General features: G+C 39.2%; 1 protein-coding gene across 2 annotated transcripts in view; it reads left to right on the forward strand.

Annotated features, from left to right (window-relative positions):
- Positions 1 to 20,610, forward strand: part of cdh13 (cadherin 13, H-cadherin (heart)) — a 1,064,070-nt gene that overhangs the window by 994,506 nt on the left and 48,954 nt on the right. For both annotated transcript variants that reach the window (XM_041191002.1, XM_041191003.1), the window contains exon 11: positions 19,121 to 19,263. In XM_041191002.1, coding sequence (XP_041046936.1) covers positions 19,121 to 19,263 — 143 coding nt within the window. The remainder of the gene's footprint in view (positions 1 to 19,120; positions 19,264 to 20,610) is intronic.

A 20,610-nucleotide genomic window follows, 5' to 3' on the forward strand; every position in this document is an offset into this window, starting at 1 on the left:
TTTGACAAACGGACCACAGGAGTCTCAGGTACAGGTCATGATCGTTTATTCAAGCAATTGCAAGAAGAGAACCATCTCAATGCAGTTTGAGATAGCACTCTGCTAAATTACAAGTGTTCAACATATTTATACATTATTGGTCATGTACAAGAACAGTTTCCAGATTCCGATCTCGTCAACATATAGGTTTACATTAAACAGACATCTCTGGTAACATGTACTTGCATCGTGCATCTCTATTTTTCACCCAGGCAGAGAACTTCCCTCCTAAGACCATCTATTCTTCCCCTATCTGTTGAACAGCACACTGAATCTTAGTTGTTATTGCCAATGCTCTGACTGCAGTCCGGCTCCCAAGGCCTTTCTGTTGTTTGCAGGCCCTAAGGCTGTGCAAGGTTCATCTGGTAACCTTTAACGGCCAATGTGCTTGGTAGCCCTGGTTGCCTGGAGACTTTAAGTAATTCATTCCTTTTCAATAAATTCTCCCTTACCATAAATTCTCATTTACTTTCTTCCCCCTAACATTACACGTTATCAGATCCAAAATAGTCTGATCCCTGGCTGGATCTACAACATATTGTTCCGGGAAGCTGTCCCGAATACACGCTATGGGCAGAATTTTCGGGTTGGCGAGCGGGGGCTGGGGCCCACTTCCCAACGAGCGGTGACGTTGGGCGTGCGCCCCAACATCATCGCACGTGATTTAGATTGTCAGTTCGGCTGGGCACCCACTGAACTGTCAAAGGCCTATTAAGGCCTGTTAAAATGTAATTAATGTAATTAACTGAGTTGCCCGCCCAACCTTAAGGTTAGCGGGCAGGCGAACAGCTCAGGCGGCCTTCGTATTTTTCATGAAACCTCATCCACAGACGGGACAAGGTTTCATGAAGGGTTTATTATTTAAATGAAAATTTTTGAAATAAATAATGGACATTTCCCAGCTCATGTGACAGTTTCACATGAGGGGACATGTCCTTAAATTTTCTTCTCACTTTTATTCAAATTTCCATAACTTAAACAAATCTCCCTGAGGCATGGAGGTGCCTCAGGGAGATCTCTGTGCCCTTTCGTGTGCATGCATGAAAGAGCACAGGGAACACCCCACCCAACAGGGAGCGCTCAGCGCTTCCAGGTGCATGCCCATGTAAAATGGCAGCGCAGCCCCAATTGGGGGCACTGATTGGGTTTGTGCCCACCCCCGCACAACCCCCCCGATGGGGGGAACTTTGTGCCCTATGAATTCTTGCTCATGGCTACCTCTGCTAATTGGATTTTTCCAATCTACATGAAGAATAAAGTCTCCAGTGATTAATGTATTGCCTTTTTTACATGCCCTCGTTATCTCCTGATATATTCACTGTCCTACAGGTTAGCTACTGTTAGAGGGCCTGTTGACACTCCCACCCAGTGTCTTCTTCCTCTTGTTATTTCTTATCTTCCCCCATTTGGATTCTACATTTTCCAACCCAAGATCATTTCTTGCTATCGTACTTATTCCATCTCATAGTAACAAAGATACCCCACCACCCTTTCTTTCCTGCCTGTTCTTTCAAAAAGTCACATACCCCTGAATATTTAGTTCCGAGCCTTGGCTTCCTTATAACCATGTTTCCATAATGGCTATAAGATCATACCGATTAATCTCTATTTGTGCCGTTAATAAATTTATTTTGTTCCTATCCTACGTGCATTTAAGTAAAGAGCCATTAATTTTGCCTTTTTACCATTTTTCCCCTTTGATCCTATTTGCTGCTTTTTTAAATGTTTTTACACTCTGTCCTTTCCTGTCACACTCTGGGTATCATTACCTAAATAGCTGCCTTGCGATGCTGTCATATCCTTTTGCTTTGTAAGCCAATGTATCCCCTCCCCAGAACCCTTCCCCCCCATCTATTTAGTGTAAAGCCCTCGATATTCGATTCACTAGAACACTGGTCCCGGCACAGTTCAAGTGAAGCCCGTCCCACCGGGACAGCTCCCTTCTACCCCAGTACTGGTTCCAGTGCCCCATGAACTGGAACCCATTATTCCCACACTAATCTTTGAGCCATACATTTAACTCCTTGACTTTATTTACCCTATGCCAGTTTGCCTGAGATTATTACCTTGGAGGTTCTGCTTTTTAATTTAGCTCTGAATTGTTCAAAATCTTTCACAGAACCTCATTTCTAGTCCTATCAAAGTCGTTGGTACCAACGTGGACAACAATAACTGGATTGCTCCCGTCCCACTCCTAGTTCCTCTCCGGCCCTGAGGAGATGTCCTTACCCCTGGCACTGGACAGGTAACACAGCCTTCAGGACTCATGCTGATGGCTGCAGAGAACAGTAGCTAACCCCTAATTATACTGTCCCCTACCACGTGTATGTTCCCATTTCCTCCTCCCACTTGATGCCATGGTCAATTTGCTCATCCTCCGTGCAATCCCTGCTCTCGTCCACACAGCTTGCAAGAACCTCATAACTGTTGGACAATTGCAGGGGCTGAGACTCCTTGAACACTACCCTCTGGGTCCCCGAACCTGCCTCACCTGCAGTTACACCCTCCTTTCCCTGATCACAGACAAAATTTGAGTTACCTTATTTGAGGGGTGTGACTGCCTCCTGGAGCAAAGTGTCTAGGTAACTTTCCTCCTCCCTGGTGTGCAACAACGTCTGCAGCTCGATCTCCAGCTCCTCAAGTCGGATCCAAAGTTCCTAAAGCTGCAAAAACTTGCTGTAGATGTGTTCGCTCTGGATCACCTAGGTATCCAGCAGCTCCCATTGCTGCAGCAGCAACACATCACCAGTCTGACCATCAGTATCATATTTTATTTAATTTGTTTATTAATTAATTATTCTAGTATCCTTGCTCTTTACACTTGAAGAATCCGTCGCTCTTTGCACTTTATTGTAATTAATTTTTTTTTACACCAGTATCAATTTTATACTTAAGCAATTTTTAAGAGAGAAAAAAAGACTAGAGACCTTACTTTTACTTTAAAGACTAGAAATACTCACCAATCCCACTCACCAGTCAGCTGCTTTCCCTGCACTTGCATCACATTGTGGTTCATGATGTCTCTCCACTGCTGGTCTCACTGTAGGTAGACCTCTCGATCCACACCATTTTATCTTCTCCTGCTCACCTCTCACTCAAAATATACTACTTTGAGCCATAGAAATAGAATAAACCTTAATCACTTACCTGAAACCCACCAATTAATCAGCTTCTCCTGCAGCAGATCAAGAATCAATTCCTGGAGGCAAAAGCAGCCAAACACCTCTTTACGTTCCTCTGCTTAACTCCCTGAAATGCTGAACTCCAGCACACGATTATAAGTTGCACTCAACTCTCCGAAGCACTCAACTGCGGCACTCTATTGTAAGTCGCACTCAGTTGGCTACTTATATATGCTCCTAACACAAAAGGCCTATCTGAGTCACCTAATGAGGAAACAGTTTCAGCTGGTTTTTAATTGAGCTGCTCTTTCACTGGAATCCCTGAAAAACCCTGCTTAAGACTGGCAACTGCAGAATTTAAACTGTATATTTAAATTTAATGGCAACTACAAATTAAATTAGGTTTGTACAAAATAAGAATTTAGATTTTCATACGCAACAACTGCATGCACTCAGTCCTCAGGATGCAGCAGAGGCAGCCGATTGAATGGTCTTGATCTTAGTGACAACGAAGTCCATGATCTCCTTTTACTCATTGGTGGAAGTGAGGATGGATGATACAGGGGAGAAGGATTTACGAGGACCGTTTTCAACAGAGAAAACAACTTGGGCATTATTTTTGCCTTTCCAGGAAAATCCTGGATTCGTGAACAGTTTTAGCAGACGAGAGCAAAATTGCAATTGCGCAGGTTCAACCCAGTGAAATATAAAATTAGGACTGATATCAGGAAATTTTTCTTCACATGATAAATGGTCACTGAATAGAACAGGCTTCCACAAGAATTATGGAGACAAAACCATGGAATCTTTTAAGAAACTGAACGCTGAAAAGAAGAGACTTAATTATCTCTCTGAATAGATGACTTATGACCCGCTAAATGGCTATCCTTATCGATAATTATCTTGTGAACTCAAAAATGGCAAAGACAAAACAAGTGAACTACTTGACCTCCCATTGAAGCAATGGCAAAAAGAAAATGAAAGAAACTTGCATTTACATAGTGCTTTCATGATCCCAGGACATCCCAAGGTGCTTTATAGCCAGTGAAGTGACTCAGTATGGTATCCTGGGAAATGTGGCAGGCAATTTGTGTACAGCAAGGTCCCAGAAACTGCAATGTGATAAAGATCAGGTTATCTGTTTTAGTGATGCTGATTGAGAGATAAATATTGGGCAAAATATCAGGGAAAACATAAGGGAGTGAGAGAATAGCGCTGTTAAAATATGAGGAAGGAGAGATTTGCAAAAATGATTAATTGACCATGCTGATCCTAGAAATCTCCATGAGGTCTTATGGAAATTTGAATAAATTACTTGGCCTCTTTTAGTCATCCTCAATAAGTAGGATCTAGGAAGCAGAGTTCTGTCTGCGAATATTGGTCATTGCATTCAAATCAATTGCACTTTGTTCTTTAAATGTACTTCTCAAAAATATTGATGAAACTCAACACATTTGTGGCAGCCAAGCTAGTGAATTACAGTCTCCTGAAACTAAAAAGGGATACCTTCATTTTTAAAAAAGTTTTTCAGTTCCTAGATAAGCAGAAACAGCCTGATTCACAATATTTGCCATTTTCTGGCCTTCAAATCATATTGGAACAGAATCTATTGGCTGGTCTAATAATTCTTCTTTTTTCCTTTGTGGATTTTCCTATAATATGCTAAACTGTATCTACATTTTAAAAGAAAGATTGCAAAATGTTGAATCAATGAATCAATAACAAGGTGTCAGATTTCCTGTGTGCACATACTAACAATGTCATCTTGCATAATAATAGGGGAATACATTGTTGAAGCCTTAGAAAAAGGGGTAGGGGGTAAGTATGAAGTTGCAAATCATTACAATTTAAACTGTTGCTATAGTGATGACATTGACTTAGCGGAGATGCAGTTCTAACTGAATTGTACAATCCTGATTCTCTTGACAGATTCAAAAGTGTAATCTTCATACAATGACTTTCATTTGAAGATTATCCTTATGAAACTATTCAAAACATATTTATTATCAGAACAGCAGTAACCTTGCATTTCTGTTGCCATCTTTGATTATTCAAATAACTATTCGCTTGAAAGATTGCGAAATTGAGGTTTCATTCTTTAGCCAAGAATTCGCCATTGTATGCTAGAATGGTGATTTTTACCAGAGCAAGCATTAATTCAATTATGCAAGACCAATCCTATGCAACTTATCTCCAACCATGACTTAGACAAGTCACTTTGTTTCAAGTGTTAAAATTAATTAATTCCATTAATGCAATGGTCCAGATTTTTCTGTTAAAATAATGGTGAATTCAACAGTGCTCACTGGTATTTATGTGCAAATTGCACAGCAACTTCAGGTGAGGGAAGATCCACAGTTAAGTACAGAAATCCAGAAGTTCCTGATTAAGCTGCACGGCTTCACTATTAGCTTTGCGAGAAAGGCATGTAACCATCTGCTCACCACTGAACTATTTTGAATAGCATAATGCTCCTGTAGATATGAACTAAATTTGGCACAGGAAGTTAGGACTTGTCCCTTTCAATCTAAGTATCCTTTTTTTTAAATCGGTGTGATAATTGTTAATTACTGCCAAACAATCTCTGGAAATGAAAATTAGCTATTAGCAATGTCAAGTCTCATTTGTCAGCTTTTAATGGTTGGAGATTTAAAAAGTGTATATATACTTTATCTTTTTCTTTCTTTTTTGTTCTCTCTGTCTTAATCCAATCTTTCTTTTTCTCTCTTTATTTCACTTTCTGTAACTGATTTGACATTGAATTCACTGTTCTGACACTTACTGATTCAGACCCTGTGCTATTCATTTTGTGATCCTTCAGTCTAGTTGGCTAAAGAGAAACATAGTTTCTTGCCCTGTTGCACAGATCCCAGATGCTCTGTTCAGGGTTCCTTATTGTTTCCATCTCCTTCCAAAGAAGGTTTCCTGAAAAGTAAATAGGCAAGAGCAAGTTTAACTTACAGCAGATGTCATTTGTTGACCAGCTACAACAAATTCTTGGCTCATAAATATCTTTATATATATTAGCTCTATATATTAGTTAAGGAACATTTTGATTAAAATTTGAAGTACATTGCAAATCATATTTCATTATGCATATACAAATAATTAGAACATCATTAGGAATTTCATCAAAACAGTTCCATTCCCATTATTGTGTGTTTTAAGTTATCTTTACAAGTGTTAGGGTCAAAAATTTATGGAGAGGCAATTTGTACCTGAAGCAAGAAGCCTGAGGGTCAATAGAACTTTGTCCACAAGCTTTATGTAAGTAAATTGAAGTGAGCTTCCACTACTGACCATGTCGTTGTAGGCAGCTCGCCTAATGGGCAATGTCGATTTTGAGTTATCTGTCTCGCCAGCAGCATTCCTAAGAGGGGCACATTGGAGCAGACTGAGAGATGCCTAAAAATTGGGTCTCATGAATTTGATAGTGGGACCAATGTCTGCACAGATTGGGCACAGGCAGTCCTACTGCGAAATTGGCACTCTTTGTGCAAAAAAAAATGGGGAAAAGAATACTAATTTCAACTTTTGCTATACTGTATTTTTACCTTGTTGTTGGTAAAGTTGGACCTCATTGTGCCTGTTCTCCAGGGATAAAACAAATACAAAGTTAAAGGCCAAACCTGGCACACTGGAATAACATCAGAAGTATTTCTTTCTCCATATTGGTTTGAGCACTATTAAAGTGGCCCAAATGCAATGGAGGATGCTGTTCCAGTTTTAAATCTTCCACACCCTATTCTTGTTGAGCACTGGGAGTTAAAATTGAGGTTGTAGTTTTAGATTAAGTTAATTTATACAAAGATAGATCTTATCTTTTAAGTAAACAAAAACTTCCATCAGAAAGAAAGAATGACTTACATTTATAGACCACATGTCACAATCATTGAACATCCTTAAGCACTTTACAGCCAGTGAGGTACTTTTGAAGTATAGCCGCTATTGTAATGTAGGAAATTGAACAGCCAATTTGTGCACAGCAGGATCCCACAAACAGCAGTGTAATGACCAGAAAATCTGTTATTTTTTGGTGAGGTTGATTGAGGGATAAATATTTCCAGATAACCTATCCCTGTTCTTCTTTTAAATACCTCCATTGGGTCTTTTACCTCCATCTGAGAGAAATGAGGTCTCAGTTTAACGTCTTATCCAAAAAGCAGCATCTCCAACAGTGCAACACTCCCTCTCCACTCTGTATTGGAGTGTCAGCTTTGATTATTGTGCTCATGTCCTGGAGTGGGACTTGTACCACGAACCTTGTGACTCAGAAGTGAGTGTGCTACCAACTGATTGTAATCTGTTTAAATAGTTGCTTGGTAGTACAGAACCTGAGTATTACTGAAAAAATGACATGCTGTTGAAGTTCATCTTGCACTCATCAGGACAGACAAAAAAGTACCAAATTTCAAAGGTAACAACAATTTATACTGTGTCATGCTAAGTGAAGGTATGACCTGTTTATAACTTTAAACATGGAATGCATTCAGTATATAATTTTCTAGAACTGTCTTTAAAAATGGACACTATCACGACAATTAAAATGGCTGCTGATGCCAGATGACTTTTGCAATTTCTGCCTCAATTCCCCAGAACATTCCTGATTGAATAACCATGGGTGGGAACACCGCACCCCCCCCCCCCCCCCCCCCCCACCCCCCCCCGCAACACACACTTCTGGAATGGGCATACCAGATGAAACCCATCTGTGAGATTCACACTAGCCATTGTTTGTGGGCTTAACTGAAACTCAAATTATATAGACCCTGAAACTCCCTGCCCCCGAGCTTGATACTCAGCAAAAAGCTGCAGAAGCCAGATTACAATAATTAGATGTAAACAGCACCCACAAATCCATCCATTTTCCATTGTAGAACAATGGTTGTTAGCTATAAACCATTCTGGGTGGACAAAAGAAGTATTTAATCAGGTGATCACCTGATTGAAACTGGCTTCAAATAACAAATCTATCAACCCAAGAACCAGAGAGAAACTGGTCAGTCCGTAGAGAACCTAGTAAGAAACAGCAGCTGCAGAAAAAAGTAGTAACACCTATGTATTTTAAAACCTGAAGACAGCCACATCTTAAGGTCTCCCAGCCATTCATTTTCAAAGTCCACCAGTAGAAAAACTTGATCTCCTGGTAAGAAAACCACAATCAACCAAAAAGCCATCTCTTTAAGGAAATACTGCAACAATGATAAATGACTCCAGTTATTGAAACCACCAAGATGACCCTTTTGGAGTTAAAGCACCTTCTCCAATGGGCCCACAATGACTACGTCTTCCTAAAGCAAGCCAAACACATGCCTTACAAACGGTTCCTTCATTTGTAATTGGTAAAAGTGCACTATCTTCTTAAATTGTATCTTTCTCGGGCACAAGTATGCGTGAGTGCTGAGTGATTGATATAGTGTTATGGTTTTGGGGTGAATGTGTGAATAAATAATCCTCTTTATATAAACCCACAAAATCTTGCTGTTAATTATTCAAAATTGACCACACACTCAGGAGTTGAGAAATACACACTGCTTCTCCAAAAACACACTGATTACTGACGGTAAGAGAAAGGACTTGAGAACTCAGTACTTTCTCATCCCTGCCCATAACAACTATATGAGAAGAGGGTGCTGATTAGTTGCAAATGGACTCTGACTGTTGAGGTGTGGTGAATGCACCAGGGAATAGTTATACCCCAAATATTTGTTTAAACTGAGAAAGGCAAGTTGACTCTGTTTGAGGCATTGACATGGGGAATGATCCAGGAGACTATTATTCCCCCTATGCTTCTGTTTGATTGAAAAGACGCATGCCAAGCCATTTTGTTTCATTTTGTGGAAGACAGGGCCTTGTGTATGAATAACTGTATTTTCTAGCAAGTGTAAGTAAGCCACATTGAAATCCTGACTGATGATCTTAAATTGGTTGTTAGTTTAATTCTTATCACACACAGGATTATTCAGTAAGTGCTGAACAATTTTGGAATCACATCTAATGCTGGACAATATTTTGAGTTTTGCAAGCACAGGCTGGTTGAATACTGTCAGTATGACCCATCAGCTGCTACAATGCAGTAGCAATATGAGTCAGTACTCTGCCTGTTGTGAACAGCAAAAGGGAAAATGCTGTTTGATACGATCCATCAGTTGTTGGAACATACGGCCTACAAACCTGGCATCACATCAGCATTCAAAATCAAATACAAAATTACTCATTTGTGTGGTAGGCAGAATGTCTTGTTGGCTTGGCAGCAGCATCCTGTTGGTGGAGAATACCACTCATGTGAGGACTCAATTCTTTCTCATCCCTGCGCATAACAACTATATGAGAAGAGAGTGCTGGTTAGTTGACAAATGGACTTTGACTGGTCGAGGTGTTGCTATGGTAGCAGCGTGAAGAGGCTAGCTTCACCTGTTGCTCAAATCTTTATGACACTTTGCCCTTCCAGGGTAATTTGTGGTAGATTGGGCACTTTTTGGGACTGAAGGTCATGGTCTTAGGTGCATTCATGAGTTTGTGCGATGTACAGTTGGCAATGATCTGATCTGGGTATAATCACATAAAATAGCTTTGATGCACCCTATATTGGCATCAAGCTTGCATGGTGAGCAAATTGCTCGGGCCCCATTTTGTGAGGTTGCTGATAAGGTCAATCTTATAGTGCATGGAGCTGTAGTAATCCTAACGCATATATTGACCTGTGTAGTTAGGCTTGCAATAGACAGTAATAGAGAACCCAGTAGCAGATTCCTCAACTGGCACGTCTAGGAAAAGTGGCTCATCAGACTGCTCCATTTCAATGGTGAATTTGAGCACAGGATGGAACCCATTAAGATGTGTAAGGAAATTTGTATATGCAGCTGCAGATTCAAATATAGGAAACGTATCATGGACGTATTAGAAATAATTCAAGGGTAGGAGGTTAGGGTCATTCCATTGAAAACACATTTCTCATGGAAATGTTAGAAAGAGCTGGGCCTGGAGGATATCCCAGGGCAACACCATCTATTTGGGAATACATAGTGTTATTAAAGCTGAACTGAACAGCATGAGTTGCTAACTTCAAAAGTTCAATTAATACAGATTCAGACAATGACAGCGTGTCTAGATTGCCATGATACAGTGATGAAGTGTGAATGTCTATGGCTTCCTTGAGCAGCACATTAATGGATAGGCTTGCAATGTCGAACAAGCACACAGACGTGGCATTGTTATCGACAAGTCTGCCTTGGGTAGACTTTGCTGAAGTAAAGGGATCCTCCACCATGTATGTGGAAAACCAGCTCAGATCTGGTTGTAGAAACTCAGTCCAATATTTGGCCAATTCATGTTGTGCAGAACCAGTCATTTTTGAATTTAAATTTTTGAATTAAAAAATGCTTGGGGGATGACTGTTCTCTAGTGCATTCTCCATGGTAATGTCTCAACCATTCAGAGTTTTCCTGCCAACCAATTAGCACCCTTTTCTCATACAAAAAAAGTGTTCCCTTTGAAATTTGATATTCTTGCACCTGTCCTGATGAGTGCAAGATAAAAAATCTTCAACAGAGCGCCTCTTTTTTCAAATATTTAACAACATTTTATTGAATATTAAAGAAAAAAGTTTTTCGCTCACACAGAATACGGCCATTATGTTGGCCACGTTTGGAGATTTATTTGCATTTCATACTAATTTATGGTGAGAATTACCTTTGCTTTTGTGATGCCAGCATTTTTGCACCTTCTGAGGATCTTCTGGGCAACAGACCCAATTGTAATATGAAGTGAAAAGCAAAGACCCAGTTCCACTCAAAAGCCAAACAACAGCATCTACAAATGCCAACAATGATTTTTATGCACCGACAAGCATAGCAATTCATTAGAACGGAACACAGTTTATCCCATTTGCCTTAATTCACTTCTCATTGGAACCTACTGAACAAAACCTGGGCAGCAGTGTGTTGGAAGTAAGTTATCCTTCATTGTTCAAAGCTGAATTTGTTTTGCTAATTATTTCATGATTACTGTCAGACAATGGGAACACTTGAAGCATTGTTTTCTGTGGTTAGTTATTTAATTTCAACTCAATTCTAGATTGTTTATATCAACATGGATTTATGCAAATAGCATGATAGCAACTGGCTGGGGAACTAACCCTAAGAATATATTAAATTAATACAAATTGCTCAGGTGTAATCAATCAAGGCCTATCTAGCTTTCCACAAATCATTCCAACTTTATATACAAAAGCACAATATACATTTTAATGTTAATTAGAAACAGCTTTGATTTCCCTCATCAGTGGGATTTACCATGGGAAGCAGTGTATGGCTGTCGCATTTTGTTGGGTCAAATTTTCTATGTATTCAGGGTTGCCTACAGCATCATGAATGCTCTTCACTAGAAGGTGGCTTATCCCATGCAGTGCCATGCTTTATTTGCTGCAACTGTTTAAAGAGACAGACAAACCAAAAAAAGAATTAAATTGAGGACGTCTCCCAAATATTGCCCTGCTTTAAATGATAAAGAAGCAGCAGAAGAACTCCCATAAATATGCTAAGGAGGAGAATTATTTTGGGAGGTGGATTGAGAGAAAAGGCAGGCAGGATTAGACTCTGACTTCCGACTTCATTTGCATATGGTGGTTAGGTCAGCGCTGAGTCGAGTGCTCCATGTCAAGGGGAAAAGTGGGAGAAAATTCCAGAGGTCATTTTAGGTGGTGGGCTTGCAGCAGAAGTTATCCCCATTCTATTTTCCTCCCTTTCCCACCCCTGTACCACCAAGCATTTAGGAAGAAAAACCAGACCAGTTTTCCATGAAGAATAAATATATGCATATCTTAATATAAAATGTCTTAATTTAATATTTTCAGAGAAGTATAATTACAATAGAATGTTACCCGCATTGCATTATGTGGTCCTTCCAGCATTGTTGGAACTGTACTACCATAAATTATATGACCTACCTCTGTGTTCACACCTAATAATTCGATATCTGCGTTTTCAGATGACTAAAGTTCAACAAGTGAATGAAGCAAAATTCAAGAAATGTGACACATACATATGTGATTTAACAATTTCACTGAGAAAGTGGGGGCAGAGGGAGAATGCAAATGTAGACTTTTTTAGTGGTCTGTTCTTTTAAGGCTAGTATTAAAGTATATTATGAAAATTGAATTGAATCAATAGTGTGTTATTTGTTTACATTAGCTTCTTTACCAGGGGAAACTGATGTCCAGCTGAAGGCACACCAGTGTTGCCCATAGATAGAAGAGTGAAATTATCAATTTTTCATGGTGTTACACTCAGGCAATGTGTGCCAAGTGCAGTCTTTGGATAATCTGAGGTTCGAGTCCAAGGGATAATTGGGCCTGGCATGTGTAAGGAACATATATTTTTATTTCTGTTGCACTGTTGTAAAGGACATATCTTTTTATTTTCTGTTGGACTGTGAATTAAAATTATAATGGCTGCAGTTTGAAAAACATGTCCACTGGAGCAGTGTGAGAGATATATACAATGTTGCAGTCCTGGAACAGAGTATGCCATGAAGGACAGGATTGTGCCAGAAAGGAGTCCTGGACCGAGGGAGCTGCCTGGCAACAATGGTTTAATTGGCTCCTGAGCAGATAACCAGGTTTTGTATGAGAACAGTGCAGAAGTATAGCTCCTAGCCTGAAAGGAACAAGACCTAAAACCTCTGTCTCCTGTGTGTGGAAGATTCCAGTAATTCCACAATAATATCTGGCTGGCTTTTTCTCCTCATCTCTCTATAACCTGCTCTCTCTCTCTCTCTGATAATCCTTGTTAAGAAGCAAAAGGGAAAAATCACTGTTAGAGACATTGAAAGGCAAGTGCTCAACCAGTGAACTAAATACTGAAAGTGCTGGAAGACCACCTCATGTCATCAAACAGAGCTGAAAGGAATTTGGAAGACATTGATCAAAATCAACCCATTAAATCCTGTACTCCGGAATTGGTGCTACTGACCTGTGTTAATCCACCCTTAAAATCCATGTGTTTGTGTGTCTTATGTGTCTTGTATGTGTATGTATAGGGAATTAAAAAAGGAGTAGGGTGTAAGTTATAGTGTTAGAAATTAGCAGTTCATATTTCTTTCTTTTGTCACTGGTTAACGACAGTTTGTTTAATAAACAGTTATTTACTTATTAAGTTTACAAACCTGGTGCTCGTATTTTGTTAACATAAAACAGTTAGGTAGAATTGGGGCAATCTGATGGTTTTGTCAAACTTTTCACATTTGTCGCAGCTTGGGGAACAGTGGAGCTTGATATTACAGCGCACTATCCCCAGCGAGTTGTGCCACATGCAAGCATGAAATCTTTAATATGATAGTCCTCAGCCAGAGAGGCTTAAGGGGCTAGGAGGCATAAACTAAGCCATTTCTTGAAGGGTATAATTACAGCATTGGTTTATATCAGCAATTTCTATTGTAATGTGGATAGCAGTCTTTATAGTCGTGATGTTGACACAAAAACATGAGAAAGATATAACAACAGCTTCTGAGAGGGAGATATTCATTTTTTAAAAGCCTATCCAAGTAATGTTTGCTTATTTTGACAGTTTTGTGAGCTTTTCAAAGACTTTCATGTGTTATTATAGGGCTCATGAGTTCTGATCCTAATGGATACTGGGTGAATGGATTGGAGGCTAGGGTCATGAGGGGAGTAAGGGGGGTTGAGATGGGTAGTAAGGGGGTAGGTGGTCAGGACTAGGAAGACTTATTCTGATCAACAGAATTGGGCCGATGTCTCTATGAATGGAGGCGGACCTTTTAACCTGACTCCAGGCTGTTCCCACGTCCTCTGGATGAAAAATCTGCTGACTGGCACTGCAAAGATGGAGGCAGAATTGCAATGTTGGGAAGATTTCCGACTTAGGGTTCTCCCCTCCGTGATGAAAATCCGGCCCAAAGTGTCTACAAAATCAAAATACCAAAGATGCTGGAAATCTGAAAAAAAACCCAGAAAATGTGTGGAAGTAGTCAATGGGTTGGACAGTATCTATGGAGAAAGAAACAGAGTTAACTTTGAAGTTGATATCTTTTCTTCAAAATGTATTCATTTGGACTGTCCATAGCTTCAGATTGCAGAAGTAACAAAGAAAATTGCAATTGTAAAAGAGAAATTTTAAAACATGAAGAAATTATGTACAAACATAAAATCTACACCGCTATATCAATGTGAAAATTAGACTTTGAGTGCTGAAGTTAGAAGAATAAATGTTTTGAGTTTAGATGCGACAGCCATGCTAAAAATTAGTTGGACGAAAAATGACAAGTGAGAGGACCCTATCCTTGAGCTAGTATGCAGAAAACGTAGATGATTATGATGGTAGATTACGAAAAGCAAAATACCATACAGTGGGCATATTATTAAAAAAATTCATAAGAAAAATTGTTGGGGTTGTTACCATCAGAAAATGTTGAGGGCAATAGATTAAGAGACAGGAAAAAAATAGTTGATGCCATGGAACAGACACATGTAATATCTGATGCTGCTGTGCCTGAACAAAAATCAGATAGCGTAGAATGCACTCATCAATAATCTCCAAATGAAGAAACCATTTGGTGGGTGCAATGACCATGCTGGTTTCTAGTCTTGGGACTAAAGGCTGACAAGTTCCCTGGACCTTATGGCCTGCAACTTAGGGTCTTAAAGGAAGTGGCTGCAGAGATAGTGGATGCATTGGTTGTAATTTTCCAAAATTGCCTAGATTCTGGAAAGGATCGAGCCTTTGGAAAGTCACAAATGTAACACTACTATTCATGAAAGGAGAGAGACAGAAAGCAGGAAATTATAGGCCAGTTAACCTAGCAACTGTCTTTGGGAAAATACTGGAATTCATTCCTAAGGAGGTCGTAGCAGGACATTTAGAAAATCATAATGCACTCAGGCAGAGTCAACAGTTGTAAAAGGGAAATTGTGCTGGACAAATTTATTAGAGTTCTTTGATGATGCAATGAGTGGGGTGATAAAGAGGAACCAGTTGATGAAGTGTATTTGGATTTTCAAAAGGCATTTAATAAGGCACATAATAGGTTACTGCAGAAGATAAGAGCACAATCTTTTGCGGGGGTGATAGAATAGTGTAGCTAGAGGATTGGCTAATTAACAGGAAACAGAGTCGCGATAAATAGGTTATTTTCAGCTTGGCAAACTGCAATGGTTGGAGTGCCTCAAGGATCAGTGCTGGGACCTCAACTATTTATGATCTGTGTTAATGACTTAGATGAAGGGACTGAGTTTATTTTAGACAAATTTCCTGATGTTATAAACATAGGTAGGAAAGCAAGTAGTGAGGAGGATACAGTAGATAGGTTAAGTGAGTGGGCAAAAATTTGGCAGATGGAGTATAAGGTGGGAAAATGTGAGGTTGTCCACTTTAGCTGAGAGAACAGGAAAGCAGAATATTATTTACATGGAGAAAGACTTCAGATTGCTGCAGTATAGAGGGATCTGGGTGTCCTTGTATATGAGTCACAAATTTATAGTATGCAGGTACAGAAAGTAAGTAGAAATTCAAATGGACTATTGACCTTTATTTCAAGGTGATTGAAGTAGAAAAGAAGGGAATTCATGCTACAGCTGTACATAGGTGAGACGGCACCTGGAATACTGTGTACAGTTTTGGTCTCCTTACTTGAGGAAGATATGCGTGCTTTGGAAGCAGTTCAGAGAAGGTTCACTAGGCTGATTTCTGGGATTAAGGGATTGTTTTATGAGGAAAGGTTCAGCAGGCTGGGCCTACATTCATCGGAGTATAGATGGATAGAGGCGATGTTATTGAAACATATAAGATTCTGTGAGGACTTGACAAGGTAGATGCTAGAGGATGTTCCCTCTCTTGGGTAAATCTAGCACTAGGAGGCATAGTATAAAAAATAAGAGATCTCCCATTTAAGATGGAGTTAAGGAGGAATTTCCCCTCTCAGAGGATCATTAGCCTTTGGAATTCACTTCCATAGAGAGAAGTAGAGTCTGGGTCATTGAATATCTTCAAGGCTCAGTTTGACAGGTTTTTGATTAACAAGGGAGTCAAGGGTTATGGAGGACAGGCAGTAAAGTGAAGTTAAGGCCACAATCAGATCATGATCTAATTGAATGGCAGAGCAGGTTCAATGGGCTGAATGGCCCACTCTTGCTCCTATTTCTTATGATCTCATGATCTTTCCCAAAGCTTAAAACAGTACTTTATTCCCAATCATCGACAATCCTTACCTTGATAAACACAAAACTAAGACCAAAAATATGAATTCTGTAGAAAAGTATCGGAACACAAAGTAAATAGTGCTTGTATTTTTTTCAGCAATAATAATGTATGGGTTATAAGCTTTTCAGAGCAACCTCTCTAAATTTATTCATGTTTTGAGCTTTCAAAGTTTGTCATTGTAAACTAACAGAAATGATGATTTCTATAACCACTGAAGCATATTTCTTGTTTTTCAGCTCCGTTTCTCTTTTTATGAAAAAAATTGGCTAAATATTATTTTTTTGTGTGTGTGGCTGTAAAGTACCAAAAGGCTTTTGGCCCATTATGGGTTTTTAGTCACATGATGCACACAGCTTTAAGGCATACACAGGACCCTTAAATCACACCAGTGACAGCTCTAATTTATCAAGCACAGCTTGACTAGAACCGCCACATATTGACCTTCCAGTAATGCAGTGTGTACTGCCGAACGAACTGCTTTGGAGAAAATAACATCAAATTGGCAACAGGAAAGATTTTTTTCTCATTCTGTATACATTGAAGATATATCATAACCTGTTTATGGTAACTGAGCAGCAATTGGTTTATTAATCCAAATTTAATTCCCTTAAGAGAAATCTTACTTGTACTGAATATCCTATTGTAAATAATTCTAAAATCTTCTTAAATCATGGAGGGCTAGGCATCGTTTCTTCCAAATTTTTCTTTCTCCTCCCCGTGATCTCCTTACATTCCAAATATTTACCAAAAAGCTTACTTATCCTGGCATAATGGCAGTTCCAAAGCCCTTTTGCAATATTGGCTGAAACTCCCATGCCTGTTTTGGGGCTATCATATATCTAAACAAGTTGGACCATTTACGATCAGTGAAGGTGCTCTTAACCATTCATGTGCCACAGTAAGAAAGAAATATTTGCATTTATATAGCACTATTGACCTCAGGATGTCTCAAAGCATTTTACGCATAATGAACTGTTACCTCCGCTATTGAAGGTGGATGCACGTAATATTTCCACCCCTTTTTGTCAGTCTCTTTGTAAACAATGTATCTCAAAAACTAATGGCAGAATTTCAACGAAACATGGTACACAGGATATGGCAGAACTGATTAGTTTATTGGCAATGATGTGGATCTGGTTCCTGAAATTTTTTAAAGGATCAGTTAACATTGGGAGATAAGGCAAATTGACTTGTTTTTGACTAGAATGTTGTGGATTGTTTTATTTAGAATGTTGTGGATCGTCACTACTGCTGTGGTGAAATTTTCACAGCTGTCAAAAATGTGAGCAGAGTTTTCAGAGCAGGTTGTTGGATGAGGATTGACATGAAGTCTCCTGAGTAAGATGGAAGCTCTTAATAATAAAGGTTTCTTTTTTTCAGCTTTGTAGTTACAGAGCATCAACCAGGCAGGGAAAAGTCTCAAGGAAGAGCTGGGTAATTTTAATAATGTTGAGTTAACACAGTGTGGTGGAGGTAATCACTATACTGAGTGCCCTCTTCACTTGTTTTGAAGTGTGGACAATATTGTAAGAATAGCCAATATGCCCTCAGCAAGTTCCCATAAACAGTAATAAGATGATGACAAGATAACCTGTTTGTGATGGAATACATAGTGGCCAGGGAGAATTCCCCTGCTCTTCCATGAATAGTGCCATGGAACATTTTACATCCACCTGAGAGGGAAGACAGGAGCAAATTTAAGATCTCATCCACAAGACAGCACCTTTGACAATGCAGCACTTGTTCAGTATTACACTGAAATGTCAACCTAGATTATATGCCCAAGCCACTGGAGCAGGATTTGAACCCATAACTTTTTTTAACTCAAAAGAAGCTAATAACATGATAGTCAAAAATGTTGCATTTTTGTCACAACAATGTAAGCTGTTTAGCCTGTTCAGAATTTGTGACATCTTTGTATCTTTGGTGCTCATCAGCAGAACAATATTGCTTTAGAACGCTGGATTAATATCTACTTAACTTGAAATATGATAACAATGAGGGCATATTTATTGAGCTATTTCTTGAATTCCACAACCAGGATAAGTCGGTTTATAAATGTCAATAGGTTATTAGAAGTTGAAGACTGTTATATTAACAGTCAAGTGATATGGTTCTAAGCATTTACATAATTTAAAAACACAACAAAAAATGACCTTGTCCTCACTCTTGAAAGAATGCATCTGAGAAGTTACTCTACTGCACAGACCATCATGATTATGTTGTGTGAGGGAGCCTGAGTGCAAACCAAGTTACCCAATGACATAGTCAAGGTCATAAATTGCTGCACTGTGCTATGTAGTAATTCTAGTGCATACCAATAGCATGCTGATAATTTAGATAAATTATTGGCGATTTGCAGCTGTTGCAACTCCAGTGGCAAAAGAGCTCAGTTTCAGTTGGATTAAATTTTCTGAACATAAAATGTTCAGACTTGACTGTTAGCTGGTTTCTGTTTCTGTTCACTGTTCCTTTTTGAGTTTCAAGTTCAAATATAATTACTTTGGATACCAGAAGTAGCTAAAAGGTTAGAGATATGATTTAACATGCATTGCATGGTTTAGATAACCCTGTACATTAATAGCACAAAAATAAGTAGAGATAAGAATGATGGTGGAGGATACTTGAAACTCACAAGATAAATTTCAACCATTGTCACTTAGCTTAAGTATTTAATGCATATCTCTGACATTTTTTTAAAAATTAATCTGTAAGATAATAGAATGGACATGTTGCCTTTTTCAGGTTTGCGCCGTTTCAGGATCCTGCTGGCTGGCTGATGATCAATCCTGCAAATGGCACAGTTACAACCAGAGCAGCCTTGGATCGAGAATCTACTTACGTTCAAGACAGTCAATACACAGCCTTATTTCTTGCAACTGATAATGGTATGTAAAATAAAAACTAACAAAATACTATTTCTTTTTTGAGCACTCTGGGTATATATCAGTGTTGGAAGTCATCTCATGCCAATTCCAGTTGCGAAACAAGTATATACCATTGTGAAAATGCACTGCTTGCACAGAGAACATTAAATAAAATCCATCACTTTTCATGTATCTAATGCTTCCTTATGTTATATTGCTTCCATTGAGTACTCAATAACATCACCCTGATGAGTGCACAACATGCACTAGACAAGAATGGCAACTTTGTTGTATAATATTTCTTGCATTTTTCCAAGAAGGAAGGGGCTGAGTGCAATGGATATAGGAAAGGCTATTATCTCTGACTACATACTGGCTGTAGAGTTGAAGCCATATGCTCCAAATCTAGCCACGGCTCTAACGCAGGCTGTTCCAGTACAGCTTCAACATGGCACCTAACTGACACAGTAGAAAATTGCCTAAGTATATCCTGTCCACAAAAAAAGCAGGAGAAATCCAAATTAGCAGATTACCGCACCATCAGTCCATCCTTAATTGCATCAGCAATGTGATGGACCATGCCATCGATAGTGCTATCAAGCAGCACTTACTCACCAATAACCTGATCACTGATGCTCAGTTTAGCTTCTGCCAGGACCACTCAGCTCCAGACCTCATTACAGCCTTGCTCCAAACATTGAAAAAAGAGCTGAGTTATAGAGGTGAGGTGCGAGTGACTGCACTTGACATCAAGGCAGCATTTGACCGAGTGTGGCATCAAATACAGTCATACCTAGCACAAAAGAAGATAGTTGTGGTTGTTGGAGGCCAATGATCTCAGTCCCAGGAAGGTGCTACAGGGATTCCTCAGGGTAGTTTCCTAGGCCTAACCATCCTCAGCTGCTTCATCAATGACCTGAAGCAGTCTGTGCACACACGCAGCAAAACCTGAGCAGCTTTCAGACTTGGGCCGATAAGTGACATGCTATCCAAAGACCCAGGTGCTGTTTAAGAATCACAAGTGGGGAGATTGTACTTCCAGTTTATGGGGTTCATTCAGTACCCTTATGAACATTTTAATCAGAACTATCAGAATATTCCTCAATACAGTTTTTAAATAGTGACATGGTATACACCACCATTTTTAGCCATACAGTATTGGAATAAAATATCAAGTTGGTCATCTTGTTTATTGTTAACTAAGGAATCTCTTGGCATGAATTTATTTATTTATGTCTGTGTATGTTTTTGAAAGGCATACATAGGAGCAAGGGTAGTTCATTTGGCCTCTTGAGTTTTTTCTGTCATTCAATAAGATCAGATTGTGGCCTCAACTCCACTTTCTATCCTATCCCCTATACAATTGAC

The sequence above is a fragment of the Carcharodon carcharias genome, chromosome 7 (genome assembly GCF_017639515.1).
Source record: "Carcharodon carcharias isolate sCarCar2 chromosome 7, sCarCar2.pri, whole genome shotgun sequence".
NCBI classification, from domain to species: Eukaryota; Metazoa; Chordata; class Chondrichthyes; order Lamniformes; family Lamnidae; genus Carcharodon; species Carcharodon carcharias.